Source organism: Berghia stephanieae, chromosome 5 (assembly GCF_034508935.2).
Source record: "Berghia stephanieae isolate SIO BIC M18660-M18661 chromosome 5, UCSD_Bste_1.3, whole genome shotgun sequence".
In the NCBI taxonomy this organism is placed as follows: Eukaryota; Metazoa; Mollusca; class Gastropoda; order Nudibranchia; family Aeolidiidae; genus Berghia; species Berghia stephanieae.
The window spans coordinates 3,312,689-3,338,033 of NC_088364.1; the positions used below are offsets into that span (position 1 = coordinate 3,312,689).

Below are 25,345 nucleotides of genomic sequence, written 5' to 3' on the forward strand. Positions count from 1 at the left end.
GATTTGACATTTTCAGACGAATGTATGAGACGTGAGCAGAGTGAAATTATTATTTAAAAAGTATCTTGAAGTCTTTAGGGGCCAATGTGGCTCAGCAGTACGGTATTTGCTCCGTACCCAAAAGGTACCGAGTTTGAATACCCACTGCACTGTGTGGCCTTGAGCAAGTCACCTCGACCTAGCTCAGTTTGCGGCGCTGCACTGCGGCTGACACCTGAGATATTCCAGTCTTACCCGTGGAATAGACCCTAGAGACAAATTTCCCCTATGGGATGAATAAAGGGAATTTGATTTTGTAGTTTTGTTTAATTTTTAATTTAAAGTCTTGTACTAAAATTCCAAAGGGGCAAATTCAGAGGCAGGCACTGGTGTAAGATAAAGATGTGAAAAAGTGCGTTTGAAACTGGGATTGGCAAAGCCAGAAAGGAAAATAAAAGATAGCCTTCTCGACAGTGTCGTGGGTGACTAAGTTTTTGGGATGTTTTATTTTTTTGTTTTTTTCTTTCTTGCTTTGTCTGGCCCTGTTTTATCCACACTTGTTCAGGTCTTAATGCCAAAATCCCACATATTTTGTCATCATAATTTTAATTATCATTTTTTGGCAGCAACATAATAATACAGTTATGAGACGATGGACCACAAATGGGGTTGTTTGAGTGACGATGTTTGAATGGAAGAATTTTATTGATCTCTTTTTTATTTTATTTATTATTTTTCTTTTTTGTTTTGGTTTGATATCTCTTACCGTCCATCATTAAGACATCTTTATATATAATTGTTATTTTAATCATGGTGTATAATTTTATTCTTTTTTTTTTTTTACTTTTAATGAAAGGAAGATAAGGTGATATAGTCAATACACAAATGAAATACAATCCAAGTCTATGGGCATCGAATACCGAATACTGTTACTTCTGCTGCCAAATGTGTTATCTGCTGAATGTTTTAAATGACAAAAGGTGATATATCGAAATTACAAATGCTTTGAGTGATAAAAGTAAGAAACAAAAATGAATACCACAGCTGCAAAGAAGAACAAGATACCAAACATGCGACTGGTACTGTACGGAAAAAACAAATAGACGACATAGAAATATTTCTCTGATATCTATCTGTGTTTTTAGTAACACTAACATATCTATGTTTTCATTGTTTTTTGTTGTTGGCTGAAGAAGGGTTTCGAGGCTGAAACGTTTCGTGTTTGGTAATTTGTTCTTTTTTTTTTTAAAAGTTGTTATCTGCTGATTGTTATGATTAAAATGAAACGTTGAAATTGTGAATGCTTTAAATGACTTTTGATGACTTTTCCAAGCTTGTGGTAAAAAGGTTTAAATTAGAAGTAAATTGTATTTCCTTACATTTTTGTTTATCATTTTATAAAAAAAATGTATTTTTACTTTTATCACATTTTTTTTTTATTAACCGAAATCTCATTCCTATCATTACACAATAAAGTGTTCAGTTTTTAAAATGAAATATTTGTATTTTTGTTTGTATTTTTCTTCTCTTCCTTTAAGTAAGAATTATATGGAATGGTTTCCGCAGCCTGTTATGTATTGGTCAATATTCCGATAGGGAATGAGATTAGCGGAAGAGTAGCGTCCCTTGATTGGACGTCACCCATAGTCTGTGACGTCACCGACGGAAAAGTTATTAGAGAGAGAACGTCATGTTGGTTGTGCGTATGCGTCTCTCGTCCTCGAGTGTGTGTTCCTCTTAGTGTGGACCTGTGCTTGTGACTGGATGAGACCTTAAGGTGATCTCAAACAGTGTTCTCTTGGAATCTACATCTGTTTCCTATTTGAACCAATTCCCCTTATCCTTTCCTTTTCTTTGAATGATTTAATTGTTATTCTAGAACTTTTTACTATCCCATTTTCTTCCTTTTTACTGGCGCTGATATGACCTCACTGTATTGCAAGCGCCGTAAAACACTTAAAAACAAAATAAACAAGCATTTTCCAACACATCTTATCGAGAAAGGGGGGGGGGGGGAAACCCCAAAACAGACATGATGAGCTTGAGTCGTTTGTGGATCAGTTCAGCACGTCACCCGTGGCACAACCAAACCCAAGCTTTCTTTTCATTGCCTTGTTTGAAGTGATGCTATGCAATTGATTAAGAAAAAAATCAAAATCCTTCACCAGCCGGATATAATAATGTATCAATAGGGAATGAGATTAGCGGAAGAGTAGCGTCCCTTGATTGGACGTCACCCATAGTCTGTGACGTCACCGGCGGAAAAGTTATTAGAGAGAGAACGTCGTGTTAGTTGTGCGAGGACGAGAGGCGCATGCGCACAACCAACATGACGTTCTTTCTCTAATAACTTTTCCGCCGGTGACGTCACAGACTATGGGTGACGTCCAATCAAGGGACGCTACTCTTCCGCTAATCTCATTCCCTATGCAACACACAAAACTTCTTGGTGGTCGTTGTAGTTGTAGTAGCCTCTTAAAGAGATGATCCAGACTGTAGTTCACATTTATGAATTTCACGACATACAAACAAGTTGTAGTAGCCTCTTAAAGAGATGATCCAGACTGTAGTTCACATTTATGAATTTCACGACATACAAACACACACACACACACACACACACACACACACACACAGAGACACACACACACATTAAAAATACAGGCTGTGATCATTTCATTTCTTTTTGGAATTTTTTCCGAGACACTTTCAAAATTTCAGAATTTAGTACCGCCTTTAAGATAAATAAAAAATAATAAAATTCCCTTTATTCATCCCGTATAGGGAAATTTGTCTCTAGGGCCTGTCCCAAGGGAAGACTGGAATAGCCCAGGCGTCAACTGCAGTGCAGCGCCGTAAAGTGAGCTAGGGCGAGGTGACTTGCTCAAGGCCACACAGCGCAGCGGCGGGTGATCGAACTTGGTACCTTTCGGGTAAGAAGCAAAGACTATTACCGATAAGCCACGCTGCTGTTAGAGGGTTAATAATCCATAATAGTAGTAGTAGCGTATGGCTACACCTCCAAATTTATTTCGTCAACCCAGCTTCTACAGTCTTCCTCCGCCCTAAGGACGGTTTCGTAGCCGCCTTCGAGTTTAGTGATTGGACAGTGGAGGACGATGTGATCGCTAGTCTCTGGGGCTGCCTGGCATTTCTGGCAGGTATAACTGTTTCGAAGTTTCCATCTGCACATATTTGATGCAGTTCTGCCATGTCCAGGTAAGAGGCGATTTGAGGAAGGCCAGTATTTCCTGGCGTTATTGAATGCCGGCACTCTTTTGGTTGGATCTTTAATGATGTTTCCTCCTCTTGGTGTTTCCCTGTTCCACATTTCTCTCCAGTTTTCCTCCGCACTGAAGTCTGCTACATTACTGCTGTTAAAGGGTTAATATTCCATAGTTGCTACATCACTGCCGTTAAAGAGTTAATATTCCCATAGGTTTTACAGAACCGCCGTTATAGGGTTAACTCACTCCTTACCAGCCATCATCAGGATTTCCCCCAAAACTTCACATCCAACTAACACAAAAATAGATTTTTGGCTAGGGCTATTGGTCAGTACTGACTCCCAGGCGCTAGCACATGCGGGTCAGTACTGACGAACAGACGCCAGTGCCTGGAGGTCAGTACTGACCAATAACCTGGTGTCTATTGGTCAGTATTGAACAACAGGTGCCACCGCCCACAGACAACCTCTCTTCGGTCTGTGCCACCGCCCACCATTTATCAGCACTGACGAACATCGGACCTGTTCGTCAGTGCAAAGACCTCTTCGCACTTATTCGTCACTTCCAAAAGTATACCATTAAAAAAAAAAAAACAATTAAAATTCCAGGCTCTCAGGCCAACTTATCCGATTGCACACAGTAACACTTGGTCACCTAGATAAGTTTGATTTCTAACGCGTTAGATGCCGTTGGGGCAACGATATGACTCGTTATTTCAAGCCACCGTAAGATTCTATTTTATTTTATGTTGTCCATTCTATTTCTTTGGGTTATTTTGTTTTTATTGTTTGTTTTTTCCCCCGTATATTTTCGTTATAGCTTTATTTAAAGAAAAATAGAGGAAATGTGTTCTAATATTTCCTGTTACGATTCTTTTATAATACTTTGTCCATTCTATTATACTACGACCACTCACTACTACGACCACTCACTACTACTACCACTCACTACTACTACCACTCACTACTACTACCACTACTACTACTACCACTCACTACTACTACCACTCACTACTACTACCACTCACTACTACGACCACTACTACTACGACCACTCACTACTACTACACCACTATACTACTACCACTCACTACTACGACCACTCACTACTACGACCACTCACTACTACGACCAACTCACTACTACGACCACTCACTACTACTACACACTCACTACTACTACCACTCTACTACTACGACCACTACTACTACGACCACTCACTACTACTACCACTCACTACTACTACCACTCACTACTACGACCACTCACTACTACGACCACTCACTACTACGACCACTCACTACTACGACCACTACTACTACTACCACTCACTACTACGACCACTCACTACTACGACCACTCACTACTACTACCACTCACTACTACGACCACTCACTACTACTACCACTCACTACTACGACCACTCACTACTACTACCACTCACTACTACTACCACTCACTACTACGACCACTCACTACTACTACCACTCACTACTACTACCACTCACTACTACTACCACTCACTACTACTACACTCACTACACACTCATTACTACTACTCACTACACTACCACTCACTATACTACCTACTCACTACTACAACACACTCTATACACTCACTACTACTACTACACTCACTACTAACACTCACTACTACTACCACTACTACTAACTACTCACTCACTACTACTACACTCACTACTACTAACCACTCTACTACACACTCACACTATACTACTCACTCACTTACTACTACAACTCTACTACTCACTACTACACTCATCTACTACACTCACTACACTCCACTCACTACACCACTCACTACTACTACCACTCACTCACTCACTTACACCACTACTCACTACACTACTACTACCACTCACTACTACTACCACTACTACTACTACTACCATCACTACTACTACCCACTCACTACTACGACACTCACTACTACTACCATCTATACTACTACCACTAACTACACCACTCACACTACTACTACCACTCACACTACTACTACACTCACTACTACACCACTCACTACTACTACACTCACTACTACTCACTACTAACACTACTACACCACTCACTACTACTACTCACACTACTACACTACCACTCACTACTACTACCACTCACTACTACGTCCACTCTACTACTACTACTACTCACTTACTACTACACCACTACTACTACTACCTCACTACTACTACACTACTACTACTACTACACTCACTACTACGACTCACTCACACTACTACTACACCACTCACTACTTACATACCCCTACTCACTCACTACTTCTACACCACTACTACTACCACTCACTACTACACCACTCACTACTAATACCACTCACTACTACACACTCACTACTACACACTCACTACTACTACCACTCACTACTCTACCACTACTCTACTACCACTCACTAACTACACACTCACTACTACTACATCACTACTACTACCACTCACTACTCACACTCACTACTACTACACACTACTATCACACTCATACTACTACACTCACTACTCACCACTCACTACTACCACTCACTATACACCACTCACTAACTACTACACTCACTACTACTACCACTTACTACACACTCATACTACTACACTCACTACTCTACACTCACTACTACACACTACTACTACTACCATCATATACTACTCACACTCTACTACTCACTCACTATACACCACTACTACTACACTCACTACTACTACCACTACTACTACTACCACTACTACTACACACTCACTACTACTACCACTCACTACTACACCATCACTACTACTTACACTCACTACTACTACACACTATCACTACTACGACATCATACTCTACCATCACTACTACATAACCACTCATAACTACACTACTACTACTACCACTCACTACTACTACACTCACTACTATACCACTACTACTACTACACTCACTACTACACCACTCACTACTACTACCACTACTACTACTACACTCATACTACTACTACTACACTCATACTACTACACTACTACTACTACCACTACTACTACTACCACTATACTACATATACTACCACTCACTACTACTACCACTCACTATACTACTACCACTCACTACTACTACACTCACTACTACACCACTCACTACTACACCATACTACTACTACCACTACACTATCTATACCACTACTACTACTACACTCACTACTACTACCACTCACTACTACTACCACTCACTACTACTACACTCATACTACTACCACTACTACTACACTACTACTACTACTCATACTACTACACTACTACTACTACACTCACTATAACCACTCACTATACTACATACTACTACTACCACTCACTACTACTACCACTACACTACTACTACTACCACATTACTACACTCTACTACTCACTACTACTACACTACTACTACTACCACTCACTACTACTACACTCACTACTACTACCATACACTCCTATCTACTACACTCACTATACCACTACTACTACTACCTCATACTACTACCACTACTACTACTACCACTCACTACTACTACCACTACTACTACTACACTCACTACTACTACCACTCACTACTACACCTCACTACTACTACCACTACTACTACACATCACTATCTACTATACACTACTCTACTACCACCACTACTATCTACACTACTACTACTACCACTACTACTACACACTACTACTACACACTACTACTACTACACTATACTACTACATCATCTACTACCATATATTCTACTCTTCTACCTACCTTTCTTACAATCAATACCACTCACTATCTCCACCACACTACATCATTCTACACTCAACACCATATACACACACCATATTTCATTTATTTATCTTCCACTATATATAATTTGACCGAACTCCATACTACTCTACTACGACCTCATTTCACTCTCTACTAATATTACACACACCTTCACCCTACTCCATCTACTTCTCCATAATCACTACACCATTTCAACTACGAATACTAAAACATCATAAACTTCACTATATCCCTCACCACACCATCACTACTCGAACACCTATACTACACACATACTACTCCATCCTACACACACTTTCCAACTACATCACTACTACTACACTACTATAACACTCACTATACACCACAAACTACTACACCTCCTACTAATACTCACTCATTATCTAACACTCATATTACATCATTAATACTAACACCATACTTACTACACACTACTCTATACCACTACTACTACTACCACAATACTACTCCACTCACTACTACACACTCACTACTATACACTCACACAACCTAATACTACACTCATACTACCACTCACTACTAACCACTCACTACATACACCAAATCCTAAACTAAATAACACCATCATACTACGACACTCCTACTACTACACTACTAACTACCACTACTATACACCACTCACTACTACCATCTCACTACTACCTCCTACTTACCACTCACACTACATCACTTACTCACCACTCACTATACTACCACTCACTACTAACTTCACACTCACTACTACACACTCACTATAACCACTCACTAATACCACTACTACTACCATCACTACTTAAACACTCACTACTACTACCAATCATACTACTACCACTCACTACTCACCACTAACTACTACTCCACTCACTACTATACCACTCACACTATCACCACTCACTACTACTACATCACTACTACACACCACTACTACTACACTCATACTCACCCTACTCTACACTACTACTACCATACTACTACCACCTATACAACATACTATACCTCACTACTACACATACTACACTACCACTACTACTACACTAAATCACTACTACTACACACTATACTACCACTACTACTCTCTACTCATACTACTACATACTACTACACACTACTACTACCACTACTACTACACCCACTACTACTACACAATCTCTACTACACTACTACTACACACTACTTACTACTACTACTATACTATACACTCACTACTACACCACTACTCTACTACTCTACACTACTCATACTACTACCAATCACTACTACTACCACTACTACTAACTCACTACTACCACTCATACTATCACTACTACTACTACCTCACTACTACTACCACACTACTACTACTACATCACTACTACTCACTCTACTACCACTCACTACTACTACCTCACTACTACTACTACCACTACTACTACTACACTCACTACTACCACTCACTACTACTACCACTCACTACTACTACCACTACTACTACTACACTACTACTACACCACTACTACTACTACTACTACTACTACTACTATCTACTACTACTACTACTTACACTCTACTACACCACTACTATACTACACTACTACTACTACACTACTACTACTAACCACTCACTACTACTACCACTACTACTACTACCACTACTACTACTACTCTACCACTCACTACTACTACACTACTACTACACACTACTACTACTACTCACTACTACTACTACACTACTTACTACTACTCACTACTTACTACACTACTCTACTACCTACTACATACTACTACACTCATACTACTACTACTACTATACTACACTCACTACTACTACTCACTACTACACTACATACTACTACACTCTACTACACTACTACACTCACTACTACTACCATACTACTAACCTACACTACTACATACTCAACTACTCTACTACTACTACATACTACTATACTCACTACTACTAAATAAATCACTACTAATCACTACTACTAACTACTATCTAACTACTACTACTACTACTACTACATCACTACTACTTACTACTACTCTACTACTAAGTCTTACTATCTTCCACTTATCTGAAGGTTCTATCTACGTGACCATTTTCTTATCAATCAGATCACCCCCCTGGGCACCCTATCCTACTACCCACGCTGACATTTCATTCATAAATTGACAACCTCAACCACCATGAGTACAGACGACAAAGTTATTTTTCATTATATTTTATTGTTTCTCTCTACGTTTATTTGTGTATTGTGTTAATGAATGGTTTGTACCCGAAACGTCCTATGTCTGTTTTGTTCCCTATACGAAGCCTTCATTTTCCACTCTTTCGTTAGTATTATACGATCACCGGCTTCAGGCAGCCCTTACGTTTTTACTACTTTTCCTCTCTATAACGATGCGAGCAACCGAATTTCAAATGACAGGAATGAGAAGACGAGACAATGAAAGACTTTCACTTTCAGTTCTAGCGCCACGCATCATGCAGTGAGCATGCGCGTTGATACACTAAATATTAGGGACTTCCAGTTTGGCGTTTCAACACCAATTTGGTCCTTTTCTCAGGATTGGACAATTTCACTTGTTTACTTAATTGATATATTTATTAAACAAATCTCACGTAAACCGACAAAAAGATTTAGTGAAAACAAGGGCTTCCCTGCGACTAGTATGGGACAGGAAATGCTGATTTATTTGTCGTAGAGCAAGTTATTTTAAAAAATGGCATTTTTTCATAATTTTGGTACCGTCAACGCCCGTGGCCAGGTCATAACTGACCAATTGGCATCAGTACTAGTAATAGTAATAGTATTAGTCAGTACTGACCCCCAGACGCCGGTGCCTGTTCGTCAGTACTGACCCGCAGGTGCCAGCGCCTGGGGGTCAGTACAGACGAATAGCCACTCCGTAGATTTTTTATCACCCAAACACAATAGCAGTAGATACGTTCTTGCGATAAATAATTTCTTTAGAAAAACATACTCTACAACACTGTTCATTTTCTTTAAATTTTATGATGTACAAAAGAAATTTGAATAAGAAAAATGTTGGTTGTATCGTAACGAATGTTACAATTTTCCTATAGTTGGTATGGAGAGGGTTAATGTCCATAGGTGATACAGTAGGTTTAATCTAATTTTTTCCTTCTCTTTCTCTCTTACTCCGTCTGCGTTGTTGATCCTGTCTGGCCAGTGAATCTTGAGGATCCTTCTGAGGCAGCTATTGATGAAGGTCTGTACTTTTCCGGTGGTGGTCTTCGTGGTCCTCCAGGTCTCCGCTCCATACAAAAGGACTGACTTGACAGGATCAACAACGCAGACCTGTGGCAGAGAACATCTCAAATGCCAGCAGAAGACGAAATCAGACGCCGCCGATGGAGATGGATTGGGCACACCCTGAGGAAGCCAACCAATAACACCGCTAGGCAGGCGCTGAGATGGAACCCCCAGGGAAAACGGAAGAGAGGGCGGCCTAGAAACACCTGGCGGCGAGACCTGGAGGCGGACATGAAGAGGATGGGACACACCTGGGGAGAGTTGGAGAAGATGGCCCAGGACAGAGGAAGATGGAGGACTGTTGTCGATGGCCTATGCTCCACTAGGAGTGACGGGCATAAGTAAGTAAGTAAGTAATCTAATTTGCTTACAATGCAACCAAACACCACATGTTTAGAGTACACGGTAACCATTGATCACCGGACTGTGGACACACCCTACTGTTGTGTGTGATGGCTGGCTTTGGTGGATAGTGCTAGAAGTGAAGAATGAGGAGGAGGGGGAAGAAAAAAGAGGAGGAAGGGGGGGGGGGAATGGAGAAGAAGAAAAAAGAGTGGGAGGGGAAAGAAGAAAAATGAGGAGGAAGGAGAGGGGGGGGGGGGGCAGAGAGAGGAAGAAAGAGGAGGAGGAAGTTTTATTATCTTTGTCCCCTATTTGTCCACTGACCACGCTCACCATCGCTTGAGGTTTTCAAGACAAAACATCGACGGCCAATATTGCTTTGTCCGAATGTAGCCATCGTCAACTTATAGCCTGACACTAGAACCCAGTAGGACTTATCTTATGATGTCATTTTTTAAATGATTGTGCAGCGTCTAGTGAGTTCTCCTTAGTAGAGCTCAAAGGGGTCTCATTGGTTGAACTATTGAATACAACTCACGATTTGTTTGTTTTTTGTTTTGTTTTTTGTGGCCAAAGACTTTCTTTTGCCGTCATTTTTTGGTCAGTGTCAGGCTATAAGTTAACGATGGCTCCGGTCCGAGCATATGTGACCCTTCGCCGCAAAACGGTATTAAGTCGGGTTGGTTAAGATGTTGAAAATTGAATTTATAGCCAGAAATATCAGACTTAGTGTTGAGTTTGTATGTTTTATTGAGGAGAATGGATACCATGTTTTAGGGTGCTAATGCCAACAATTTATATTTTTGACCAGTTTAACATTTAATTTGGCTTCTAGGCATATGGTTCGTTCCGACATAATTCCATTTTGAGACGATGGGTCACATATACTGAAATACAGAGACAAAAAACTTTCTGGAATGGCAACAGTGTTTCAATAGCAGACGATGTGTAGCCTACCGGTGTCAGGTCGGTAAACATCCTCTCGCTCAAAATGTTTATTTGTAAAATAACTTAAATTTGGCTCGGGTTCTCTCAGCTTTCTATCTTCAATAGGATTCAATAGTCTGATGTCACGTCCGCCCAGCAACCAGCAGCTTGGTTCTAAACCAAGAAAATCAGTAATTTTATTCTTCATGCCGGCTAGAACTTTTTCACATGTCATGTGATCAGAATGTATACAATTCAAAACATGATCAGATTTATAATGTTTTTCTCCTCTGGATACACTTTTGTATGCTCGTCGGAGAAGTATTTCATTGGGCGTCCGCCATTGCTCCGATAGTTTAGAACCAGTTACTAAGTTACGAGGGAAGTGACACCACGACTGTTGAAGCCTTTTAAGTAATTACTTCTAACTAAACTCTCTCACACAGACTACAGAAGGAACGAAATCGACGTCACTCAGCTCTTTGTTATTGTTTTTAGCCAGCCATTTTTATGAGCAGTTTTAATTAAATTCTAAATTTGAGGTTTTATTTAGCGCAATATCCATTAAACGTGCTCAAAGCGCTTTACAAGTGGTCCCTGGCCAACAGCAACATTCAACATGTAGGACGAGACATGACGCCTGTTAGAAGATATTACAACTTTTTTTGGTCAGAGTCGACGCTGTTATCGACTAGGTACTTATTATACACCTCAGTACGGTGAGAGAATGTGAGTAAAGAGCCTTTTCCAATGACTCAACTATTAATGCGCCGAGCGAGGCTCGAACCCAGGACCTTCCGATCTGAAAGCGAGTGTCATACCACAAGACCACATAGCCACACAGTTTGAGCTTTCATATAACGCAACATCCACTAAACGTGCTCAAAGCGCTTTACAAGTTGTCCCTGATCAACATTAATCTTTAACATTTAGGATGAGACATGACGTCATATTCTATCAATCAAACGTTCAAGACTTAGTGTTGTGTGTTGGTTCGTTAATTAATATATGGCTGACTGATACGAGTAATTAATTTTCCTAAACGCATAGCATCAAAACCAAAATGTCATGTCCTGACATTCCGTTTTTTTTTTTTGTTTTTTTTTTTTTCAAAAAAAATAATCCAAAATTTTACAGGCGAAAAACAGCAAAATTTACACGAAATTTTCATAACATTGTTTAAAAAAGTGCTACTTTTGCGGCCGCAATGCAAATCAGTGATTTATTGCATTTTTGCGACCGCAACCGTTGCAAAACGATAAAACAACACCAAAAAAAATATATACCATGCCAGCATGTTTACCGTCTTGAGATTGAAAGCCCACGAGAATACGAGAATAAGAGACCCTCAGTTTCGTGTCTCGATTTACTAAGTCTCGGTTATTGTATCATTATTATTATTATGGTAAGATAAGGCGGCGATGTTAGACGATAAGCATTTGAGATAAACGATAATAATATTACATGTCATATGCCTACCTTACCGTTGTCGCCGTCCACTCCCCTCCCATCATCAAAATACAGCCGGATGTGTTTGTAGTTGTAGTGTCGCCATAGAATTCATCCGTCTGTTTATCGAATAGTCAAGCTGCTACGGACAGATAGTTTGTACGTCTATTTATTTTATCCATTAATTTCCATAATTAATCAAGCTACAAACCGAAAATGTCTAGATTTCTTCTCCTGGGATTCATAGCTATTGGTAAGTTTTCATTGGAATCAAATTAATTTCTTGTTGTAATGCCGTTGAATATGATTGAAATACTCACAAATTCTGCTCGCCGTGTAAACTGGTAAACGTCAACGTTTATTATCCGTTGAGTCCATTTGAGATAATTTAGCAGGAACAGATTGAGCAATCTCTGGTGAGAACTACTCACAACTCCAACGATCTAAAACAATAACAAAAAACTTAATGAAGTGAACGTAACTCATGTTATAGATAGTATACGCTTGGCTAAGAAGCTCACAACATTGCCATCCGGAAGTATAACGGACCAACACACAAAACTATGTGTAACCTTGACCGTTTATAGTCCGGTTAATACAGTTTAGTGAGAATTACTCATCAACGCGGATGGCAAAAAGAAATAACAAAGACCTGAGTGACGTCAACTGCATACTGTGAATAAACGGGTCCAGTCCCATTTGAAGGGATTAGTTCTATAGATAGAAAGAAGATGACGTCACTCAAGCCTTTTTTATTGTATTTTGCCTTCCGCGTTTGTGAGTGATTCTCACTAAACTGTATCAACCACACTATAAAAGTTCATGGTTACACACAGATTTGTGTGTTGGTCCGTTATACTTCCGAATGTTATGAGCTTCTCAGCCAAGTGCATACTATCTATTGAGTTCACTCGTATGGCTATGTGGTCTTGTGGTATGACACTCGCTTTCGGATCGAAAGGTCCTGGGTTCGAGCATTGCTCGGTGCATAGGTGGAGTCCATCGAAAAGGATCTTTACTCACATTCTCTCGCCGTACTCAGGTGTAAAATGAGTAACTAGCCGTTAACAGCGTTGTCTCTGTCGGAAAAAAATTGTAATATCGCCAAAGAGGCGTCATGTCTAGTCCTACATGTTAAGTGTTGCTGTTGGTCAGGGACCCCTTTGTAAAGCGCATCGAGCATGTTTAATAGATATTATGCTCTACAAAAGCGCAACTTTACCTTTACAAGTCCAGTTTCACCGAATTAAGAGGACGTCAATCAGTTATTTGTTATTGTTTTTCGCCATCCACGTTTATGAGTAATTCTCACTAAACTGTATTAACCAAACTATAAACGACCAAGATTACACATTGTGTTGGTTCGTTATATTTCCGGAGGGCAATGTTTTGAGCTTTTTAGCCAAGCGCATACTATCTGTACACGTTCAAGGTCACACATAGTTTTGTGTATTGGTACGTTAAAAGACAGGTAGATAACCACGCCTCTCGGACAATCGTCATAATGTAAACAATGACCGTGATTGGTAGACACAGCAAAATACACATGTTTTACTGTCGATGGTTTGTGCTTAAGTAAAATACTCACTGTTCTACCGCTTGATCAATAGAACCAACACAGAAAATTATGTGTAAACCTAAACGTTTATAACGTGATCAAGAAAATCATGTGATAACTAGTCACCCATTTGGCGGTTATAAACAACCAACTATGTCCGAGCACGTGTGAGGGTGTGTCACAAATTTCATGTTTTGATTGGTCAAAAATCTACTGGTTAATACCGACTGTCGGATGTTATGAGTAGCCTATTTTTGCTACACGCACAGTATCAATAGATTCTATTCGGTCACCCAGCTCCAACGTACCTTATTTCAAAGCGTGCTGGAATTCGGCGGGCTAGAATCCGACGACTACTGTAATTAGTGGAAAAGCCCTCTTAGATAATATCATGCGTATATAGTAGAGGAATGCGTTTGTCACCGATTATGCCCCTTAGTTGTGTCCAACACAGTGAATATCATTTTTGGGAATGAGATTAGCGGAAGAGTAGCGTCCCTTGATTGGACGTCACCCATAGTCTGTGACGTCACCGGCCGAAAAGTTATTAGAGAGAGAACGTCATGTTGGTTGTGCGCATGCGTCTCTCGTCCTCGCTTCCGCGCACAACCAAAATGACGTTCTCTCTCTAATAACTTTTATGCCGGTGACGTCACAGACTATGGGTGACGTCCAATCAAGGGACGCTACTCTTCCGCTAATCTCATTCCCTCTACGTAAGGACAGCTTTAACGTAAACACAATTTCTCACTGATTTGTGGTTTCTACGAGTGAACACCAAATCTCAAATCACACCACATCATACGCACAGGCACGTCTCGTCATAGGGAGCTCTTGTAAAGCACTTCTAGCACTGCAGTGGATATTGCTCTAAAGATAGAATGAAGTTGACGTCATTCGGGTCCAGCGGCGTGGCATGCTTACAGTATAAAGTGGTGCCAGACGAAATTGACTTACACATGCTACATGTGTAAATATAAAAGAAAGAAAAAAAACTTACATACTTGTAAAGTAAATTTGCATGGTGATGTTTCTATTCCTGCAAATCTTTTCAATAGTTTGTTTATATAAATCACGAACGAATATATTGATTGGAGTTTGGACACTGATTGGAGTTTGGACACACACTCTCTCTCTCTCTCTCTCTCTCTCTCTCTCTCTCTCTCTCTCTCTCTCTCTCTCTCTCTCTCTCTCTCTCTCTCTCTCTCTCTCCTCTCTCTCTCTCTCCTCTCTCTCTCTCTCTCTCTCTCTCTATCTATCTATCTACCCATCTGTGTGTGTGTGTGTGTGTGTGTGAGATGAACGCGCACGCACACACACACACAAAGTCAAACACGCATATTCGCGCGAAGATCATGCATTTAGCATATAGCATCACTATCAAGAAATGTTTGACTTAACTCGTTCACATTCCTTCATATCAATTTTTGCAGCAATAATAATAATAATAATAATAATATGATGGTGATGATGATGATGATGATGAGATGATGATGATGATGATGATGATGTGATGATGATGATGATGATATAAATAATAATAATAATAATAATATAATAAATTAATATATACAATAATCACGACACACAGAGAGAAACAAATGAACTTGTTAATAATCGTGATTTCGATAATAATAAAGATGGTCGAAGTTACCATACTATGACTAGGACGTAAATGACCAACATTAGCTATTTTTCCCCAGTCCAACAGAGTTGGAGCAAAAATTTCTCGGCACCTGAGGCGGGTTTTTTCTCGTATGTGAAGATGGTAAAAATTCGAGCCAGGTATTCAATGTGGCAACATTATAGTACATTATAGTAATAGCCTTAAATGGAGCCCAGCAAAGATCCGCTCCTTGGAATCGTTTGAGTGGGGAAATCCAGTCACTCGCTCAGCCATGGTACACAGTCGCTGACAGTCATCAACGGACTGTGTGAGTCGGGAGAAAAGCGTGGGTAGAAGGCGTTGTCACAGAAAGGGAGTCTGTTTCGCACTGTTGATAAAAGGCGATATATACCATTTCTCAGTTTTATATATTTAAAAAAATGCTGTTATCCATTTTTAAAACATGGATGTGGTGCCAGGCACCATTTGAACCAATAGAGCCACGCCCCTGTTCGGGTCTTTGTTACTGTTTCTTGCAATCCAAGTGTATGAATAATTTTCACTTAACTGTGTTATCCAGACTATAAAAGTTCATGGTTACACATAGTTTTGATTGTTGATCCATTATACTTCCGGATGGCAATGTTGTGAGCTTCTTAGCCAAGCGAATACTATCTATATGAATGCTTAAGTCATAAGCCTCAGCGCATTGATGACAAGTCCGTGTTTCCGTCTTGTAATGATTAGTCTGTCACCATTCAAGGGACTGAACTAGGCACCAGGTGCATTCACTCAATATATAATTAATATAATATTTACACATTTATTTCTCTTTTTTTTTTCCTCCTCAATCCACCCCCCCCCCCTCATCCGTCCCTCCCCTCCTCCTACAACATTCAACCACCCAGGTGTGTTCTCTACAGAAGCATGTACATATTTGGGCAAACAGTACGCCATGGGCGAAGTTTGGACAGCTTCCGATGGTTGCAACCAATGCGTATGTGGCATAGTTGGAAGCATCTGCACCAAGAAAATCTGCGTCGACACTCCACCAGTCACCCCACCGCCTGACGCCGCACCAACAACCGAGAGCGCTCCGAAGGCGGCTTCTTGCCTCGTTGTGGGAACAGACGGAACTCAGATGACCTACAAAGATGGCGACAGTTTCCCTTCGCCCGATGGGTGCAACACTTGCGCGTGCAGAAACGGGATTTCCCTGTGTACTTTAATGGCGTGCATTAAACTACCGGAATGCACCGACGCCTCAACGGGGAGAACCTACCGAGTTGGCGAATCCTTCCCATCTGCAGACGGATGTAACACGTGTCAGTGTTACGATGGAGGCATTTCTTGCACCAAGCAGCTGTGCAGCACCCCGAAACAAAATGTCTGCACGGACAGCCAGGGCGTGATTCGTAAAGACGGAGACACATTCCAAGCAGCCGACGGCTGTAACACGTGTACGTGTTCGAATGGCATGGCCGCGTGCACAGAGATGGCCTGCATGAACGTGGGCCAATGTTTCGACAGATTTACCCTTCAACTGCATGACAACGGGGAGAATTTCGAAGCGCCCGACGGATGTAACAAGTGTAATTGTAGAGATGGTGTCATAACGTGTACAAAAAACATTTGTTAGATTTACGTCGCATCGGAGACATCCAAAAGAATCGATTCCACCATATTCGGTAAAGACTATATCGATACAATTACAATAGAGAAGTAAAGTTAGGTGCCCCAAACGTAAACAATAACAAGTTGCTAGTGATTTCCGTTAGGGACCGGAATAATTTACGCACAATATAGGTCTCCCAATTTTGTAGTTTGAGTTGTAGGCAATACACTTTCAATATTGAAAATATGTTTACATAAAATCTAACAGTTGCAGAAATAATAATATAAGGCTAAATTATTATGAAAATCAGGCTCCGAATAATTCTCGTTTTGTTCACACCAGCGCAATAATTTGCTCTGGTCTAAAAATAGATAGACTGTAACTTTTGATAAATTTTAGAAAATGTTACCTTTTGTTCCATAAAATATCCATATCTAGACATTATTTGATGCATGATCGAGTATTTATGAATATGTGTTTCTTTTGCCACCTAACAGCCAAATTTTAAAGGTTATTTTTTTCTATTATTTACATTGGAACGTGAGCTGTCAAGACAGGAACATGTGGTTTGCCACGTGCTTCTCGACCTTTGTTTACGTTTGGGGCACCTAACTTTACTGCTCTATAATTCATATTTTGTTATTATCATTCAATTACAGTGGAATCCCACTAAAGCCAACACCGCCGGACCAGAAAGTTTGGGTGACTTTATCCATTATCAATACTTTGATAAAGAACAGAAAAGAGGGGATGAATAAGAAGTGTTGACTTAAAGCAGAAGCTGACTTTATAAGCGTGTTGACTTTAAGTGGATTCCACGGTACCGCCATTGTTTTCACAAGCCCATACAATAATATTGTCTGAATGAAATTCGTCATTAAAATTTTAGACTTTTCCACATGATTCGATCGTACAATTCCGTTATCGTTCATTTTCATAAGTATATACGACTGGGCAAGTAACCAGGACAAGTTGAAAAAAAAATAAATTTAAAAACAAAACACTCCCCCCCCCCAAAAAAAAAAAAAAAACAAACAAAAAAAAAAAAAAAAAAAAAAACAGAAATAAGAACCCAACAAAAAATCAAGGCAAGAACAACAAAAACGAAAACAACTCCCTCCCTCCACCCCGAATAAATTAATAATATTCTGCTACCTACAACAACCTTCACCGCTGGTTTTAAAAGCTGACAGTTTGATTTGGGTGGGTGGTGCGTGCACAACATGATGACGAAATCATTGGCGAGAACATGACAAAGGAGAGGACTTGCACATCAGTGCAGTAAGTCTTTGTCGTTTAGTGTTAGAGCCCTCGGGGTTGTTGGGGAAAGAGGGGCGAGGACGAGAAATACATGGAAAAGAAACCACATACCAAAAACACCTCACCGCCTTGACTGGGGATCGAACCTCAGACCTATGGATTACCAGGAATAATAGAAGCACGTTTGACTGGTAATTAGGAGGTCTCAGGTTCGATCCCTAGTCGAGGCAGGCTGGTTATTCTGGGATGTTTTTAAAAATTGTATTTTTATTTCTACTTTGTCTGGCACTGATTGTGCGGCTATGTGGTCTAGTGGTATGACACTCGCTTTCGGATCGGAAGGTCCTGGGTTCGAGCCTCGCTCGGCTCGGCGCATAGTTGAGTTCTTGGAAAGGCTCTTTACTCACTCTCTCTCTCTCTCTCTCTCTCTCTCTCTCTCTCTCTATATATATATATATATATATATATATATATATAGAGAGAGAGAGAGAGAGAGAGAGAGAGAGAGAGAGAGTCAGAAAAGAGGGGGAAATTATTGACTCGTAGTACATATTACTATAACAAGCCATCCAGTATCTACTAAGCCTACACCATCCGTGGGGAAAAAAAAGGGGAAAAAAAAAAAAAAAAAAAGAGAGAGAGAGAGAGAGAGAGAGATGTGAGTGAAAAAGAGAGTGGTTGAGACTGAGAGAGAGAAATATATTGACTCTGGCTATTATACTTGGACGTATTCCTGTAAGTCTAGGCTCCTACAACATGCAAAAAAAAATATTTAAAAAAGAGAGAGACAGATAGAGAGAGAAGAGAGAGAGAGAGAGAGAGAGAGAGAGAGAGAGAGAGAGAGAGAGAGAGAGAGAGTGGGAGAAAAGAGACAAAGAGAAGAGAAATCAATAGAGAGAAAAAGACATTTGAATATTACTATGAGAGAGAAAGTAGCGTCCAAAGACTTGTGGCCTACTTATTGAATTGCACATGAATGAAATAAAGCTAGTTAATCTAGAGACAGACAAAACAAACTTAGTACAAATTACAATGAGCAAACGACCTTAATCTGCCATCTCCAAATAATTGAATAACAAGTCACGAAAATTAATTAAAGTAGCCCAAGGACGTCGACCGTCTTTCTTAGCTTAGCTAACAATCGCATTCATGACCAAGTCAAAAACAAAAAAAAAAAAAAAAAAAAAACCACACACACACACACTACTAAGATGAGGGGAGGGATGTGTGTTTCTAGTACTCTTGTCTTGTCGACAATGATGAGTCCACTGAGTGAATCAAGCGTCTTTAAGTCTTCGACCAATCACAGGCTATCTAACCGAACCGGCTGGTCGAAACAAAGACGCTTCTCGCCGTCGATGTATTACGCTATTGTTGTGCAAGTGGCAAGGAATATAACACCTTTTTGGTAGGCCTAAAAGCTAAAATCTAAAAGTAAAAAATATAATTCTGAGGAATTTGAAAGTCACATTGTTGAAATCGGCTTGAAAAAAGAAGGACATTGGTCTTTGTTTCATAAAAATCGGTTGAAAACCAACTGTTTTACGAATAAATTTGATTTTAAAAATTGCTTTTGTTTATTTTCGATTTTTTTAGCAACTTTTTTATTTATCGGCCGATTTTCTTGATTTTTATATCATTCTTTATATCTCAATGAGACGAGATCTGTGATATACTTTGTTTGTTTCAAATGTAACTACAACATATGTAATTTGTTTTTTTTTACTTATCAACCGTGCCTGGATAATTTATTCAACAACTGACGCAACTATCCCATTGCCGTCTTCCAGTGTTTCAGCGAGGACTCTAAACCACTATAATTACGTCATGCACAGGAAACATGGTAATAGTCTGTGTACTCTACGAATGCGGACCGGACTTTGCTGATTGGGTCGATCGTCATAACATAGGGCCTAGTAGTGTGAGGAAACCATAAGAGGCTGCTGCCATGCTCTAAGCCGATCGTTCGCAGGTTGGGTAATGATTACGCGGAAGAATACATGTTGGGTTGTTGTTCACCTAAATTTTTCTCACGGCTTTTTCCCGGCCCCAGACAATTTTCACCGATTTTCCCGGTCGGGAAATTTCAAAATAAAGTTCCCGGCTTTTCCCGGTTTTCCCGGCCCACTTCGAGGCCTGTAATTAGTCACGAGTTCTGCCCACCAATTCAATCGGACCAACACACACAATTATTATTACAGACCTGCCTGTTATTCCAAAAATGTCGAAGTATGACGACATTTTGAAATCCAATTTCAGTGCGGCTATGTGGTCTAGTGGTATGAGTATGACACTCGCTTTCGGATCGGAAGGTCCTGGGTTCGAGCCTCGCGCTCGGTACCTAGTTGAGTCCTTGGAAAAGGCTCTTTACTCACATTACATTCTCTCACCGTACTCAGGTGTAAAATGAGTACCTGGCCGGTAACAGTAACAGCGTTGTCTTTGTCCGAAAAATTATAATATCGCCTAACAGGCGTTATGTCCTGTCCTACATGTTAAATGTTGCTGTTGACCAGGGACCCCTTGTAAAGCGCTTTGAGCACGTTTAGTGGATATTGCGCTATTTAAAAGCTCTTGTTAATATTTAATTTTAACCTCATGACCATTCTATGTCATGTAAACTTATCGATTATAAAAGTTGATGCCAGACTATAGATAGTATGCGCTTGGCTAAGAAGCTCACAACATTGCCATCCGGAAGTTTAACGGACCAACACACAAAACTATGTGTAACCTTGAACGTTTATAGTCTGGTTAATACAGGTAAGTGAGAATTACTCATAAACGTGGATGGAACAAAAAAAGTGACAAAGACCTGAGTGACGTCACATTCGTTCTATCTATATAACTTCAAGGATTTTGAAGTATTGTTTAATCCTTGTGAGGAAATTGTTGATTTTTAAAGTTATCTAATTCGATGTTTAACATTTCTATCAGGCCTACATATTATAGATATCCTAAATTTTCATCTTGTAGCACAATGCGTGGTAATTAAATTACAAATTGATTGATGCTATTCAAATATGATAGATTTTATGCTTAAATTATCAATTTATTGTTTTGTTTTATTTGCATATTGTAAAGCGCCTCTGAGCACATTGTGGATCTAGGCGCTATATAAATTCATTCATTCATTATTGTTTCCCCCAAATTACGAGTATTTAACCTTTCGATTTGGCAGGTCTGCAGTTATGTGTGACTTCAAACTTTAACTGATTGAGATAACTCTCTCTCTCTCACACACACACACACACACACACACACACAAACACACACCATTGTGTAACGGTCTAAACCATAGAACAAAGAGATTAGCGTGAAATCCTCCTATTCAATATTATTGGTATTAGAATGAATTCATTGACACAGGGTATTCTAACGCAAGACCATCATATCGTCTTATATTTATTATAGTTTATACGATGGCGTTGCTTCAGACTCAATTTGAATGGACTTTGAACTGGCATAACAATCTATGCCAAGTCTGCCGAACTCTGGAAAAAAATAACATTGGAAATTTGGCCAGAAAACTCGTCCTTTAAATATCGATCAATTTAAATGGCCCTCGTCTTGGCAAAAAAAAAAAAAACTCTCAAACCTGGGACTTCCAGAATTTTTGCTAAGATGGCGGTCATTTAAATTGATCGATATTTGAAGGCCAAGTTTCCTGGCCAAATTTTTAAACATTTGGGTTTTTCAAGAGTACGACAGTGTTGTTGACGATAAGTTGATGAGGGATGGCCTTAGGCTTGAATATAAACACACCTGGACCTATGGTGACACACACACACACACACCTTATATCCTCCTTTTTGATTGTGTGAGTGGTGATGGCCGATGGCCCTGAGCCAGTAACCAACTCCCAATACTTATTTAACACCCGTTCGTGTCCCAGCCTGGGTGAGGCAGTCAGTGTCCGTTTATTAGTCTTACATTATCACGAACTCTAGAAAGATGATGGTAGGGGGGGGGGGATAAAAGAGAGAGAGAGAGAGAGAGAGAGAGAGAGAGAGAGAGAGAGAGAGGGGGGCAACAAATGAAAGAGGATGAAGAATGAGAGGAGAGGAGGAGGAGAAGAAACCAACACAAAAACACAAGAGGCCGACACACGTCAAGACCCTCCTCTCTCTCTCTCTCTCTCTCTCTCTCTCTCTCTCACACACACAAACACACACACACACACACATAGAGTAGATAGAGCGAGAAGAAGAAGAAGAAGAAGAAGAAGAAGAAGAAGAAAGAAGAAGAAGAAGAAGAAGAAGAAGATAAGTAGAAGAAGAAGAAGAAGAAGAAGAAGAAGAAGAAGAAGAAGAAGGATGAAGAAGAAGAGGGGGATAAGAAGAAGCAGAGAGAGAGAGAGAGAGAGAGAGAGAGAGAGAGAGAGAGAGAGAGAGAGAGAGAGAGAGAGAGAGAGAGAGAGATTACTTATCAATGTGGTGGAGGAAACATATTCTACACTCAACAGAGAAGAGGATTGATAAAATACAAACACACACACATACACACAACAAATAATGAAATAAATAGCAAACCACAAGTTGGAATAATAGACTATTAGTAATAGTAAGTGCCAGGATCGGCGTGGATTTCATGGAGAAAAGACAATCTGGGAATCGGAACCATTTGGTTGGTTCTTAAAAGAACCGGTAAACAAGAAGAGAAGAGGATTTTATTATTTTTTTACTCACTTCTTTGGTTGTTGAATCCGGGCATGTTTCTTGGCGGCGGTCGGAGCTACAACTTTGGGTGGAGGTCCTGAGGGTTTCTTGCCCTGTCTCTGACGACATTTCTGACTCATTCTTGTCTCGCTGGAACTGGAGTCTGAGGTGGAAAAACCGCTGTTTTCATCTTCGTCGGCAGGCCGCTCTGGTGGAAGCCAGAACCACGAGGGTAAACCAGTAAAAGGCACAGATCCATCGGCATTCCTCTGTCTGGGGTCCCGATGTGTCAGGTAAGTGTGGATTGTCAGAGCTGCGGCACGATTGATGTCCATTGTCAAACTCAAACTCAAACTCTCTCTGGAGTGAGAACGAATTGAAATGTTTAACGATATCCGCTGCAGATTTTACTGGGTCAAAAAATCCAAGGTGGCCGTCTTAGCGCATGCGATTGAAGCACACAAAGTCACAAAGACAAAGTAATTTTAAACTAACACACTTTTGGTCTGTGTGACCATCGTGACGAAATGCCCCCCCCCCCCCCCCCCCCCCACTATTTAGTGTGCTACGGTCTAAAGTCAATTGAATGAAGCGTCATCTGATTGGTCGAGATCATACAATGGTCACTACCTACCACAGACCTACTCTCTCACTAATTTCTGTGCTACCTACAATAACCCTCACCGTTGGAGCTGACAGTTTGATTTGGGTGGGTGGTGCGTGCACGACATGGTGACGAAATCATAGGTGAGAACATGACCAAGAAGAGGGCTTGCACAGTGCAGTATGTCTTTGTCTTTTAGTGTTAGAGCCCTCGGGGGTGTTGGGGAAAGAGGGGCGAGGACGGATTGAGAATGATAGCAAAGAATATTAATACGAATTTATTATAATCTTTGAGTTTGAGGGTAGGTGAGATCACGCTGTCTAATCCAAAGTGGTCAGTAATTGAAATTGCTTCAATAGCCAAAATGATTTGGTGTTATTGTTTGATCGTCCGTAAAGGCTTAAGGCAAGGGGGTTGTTTCCGTTTTATTTGCCTTTGTTTAATTGTTTGTTTTGTTTTTTTTTCGGCGAGGGGGGGAAGGGTAGGTTCTTTCTTTCCTAGGACTATATGTGTGTTGATACCTCCTCGTCAACCTCCCCACCCCTTCCCCGATTAAACAAAAAACTACGATCGTAGATTGGTTTATAATTTGTTTTGGTTTTTAGTTTTAAAAAAACTTTTGAGCCCGAGACATTACTTAATACTTTTGGGGATTTTCTTGTTCTTTCTTTTTTTAATTTTTTTAATTGTGCGGCTGTGGTCTTAGTACTACTGTGGCATGGCACTCGCTTTCGGATCGGAAGGTCCTAGGTTCGAGCCTCGCTCAGCGCATTGTTGAGTCCTTGAGAAAGGCTTTTTACTCACATTCTCTCACCGTACTCAGGCGTTAACAGCGCTGTCTCTGTCGGAAAAAAATTGTAATATCGCCTTACAGGCGTCATGTCTTTCCTACATGTTATAAGTATTGCTGTTGACGCGGGACCTCTTGTAAAGCGCTTTGAGCAAGTTTAGTGGATATTGCTCCATATAAAAGCTCGATTAAAATTAACATAACCTTTGAGGGAAGGAAATCGAGCTGTCTAGTCCAACGTGGTCTGTACTTGCTTCAATAGCAAAAACGA

General features: G+C 40.3%; 2 protein-coding genes across 2 annotated transcripts; one reads left to right on the forward strand and one right to left on the reverse strand.

Annotated features, from left to right (window-relative positions):
• The first annotated feature begins 13,069 nt into the window (after nt 1-13,069).
• Nucleotides 13,070-17,934, forward strand: LOC144972251 (uncharacterized). The gene is made up of 2 exons (XM_078913298.1): nt 13,070-13,236; nt 17,056-17,934. The coding sequence occupies exons 1-2, from the start codon at nt 13,200-13,202 to the stop codon at nt 17,784-17,786; spliced, it is 768 nt and encodes a 255-aa protein (XP_078769424.1). The 5' UTR covers nt 13,070-13,199; the 3' UTR covers nt 17,787-17,934.
• Nucleotides 16,379-24,104, reverse strand: LOC144972252 (uncharacterized). Its single transcript, XM_078913299.1, has 2 exons — nt 23,711-24,104; nt 16,379-16,535 (listed from the first exon to the last, which is right to left on the reverse strand). The coding sequence occupies exons 1-2, from the start codon at nt 24,013-24,015 to the stop codon at nt 16,511-16,513; spliced, it is 330 nt and encodes a 109-aa protein (XP_078769425.1). The 5' UTR covers nt 24,016-24,104; the 3' UTR covers nt 16,379-16,510.
• Nucleotides 24,105-25,345: the final 1,241 nt, after the last annotated feature.

Coding starts and splice junctions, on each gene's coding strand:
- LOC144972251 (XM_078913298.1), top strand. CDS start 13,200: ATGTCTAGATTTCTTCTCCTGGGATTCATAGCTATTG. Junction 13,237..17,055: donor CCTGGGATTCATAGCTATTG/GTAAGTTTTCAT, acceptor TCAACCACCCAG/GTGTGTTCTCTACAGAAGCA.
- LOC144972252 (XM_078913299.1), bottom strand. CDS start 24,015: ATGGACATCAATCGTGCCGCAGCTCTGACAATCCACACTTACCTGACA. Junction 16,536..23,710: donor CGGATTCAACAACCAAAGAA/GTGAGTAAAAAA, acceptor TTTTATCAACAG/TGCGAAACAGACTCCCTTTC.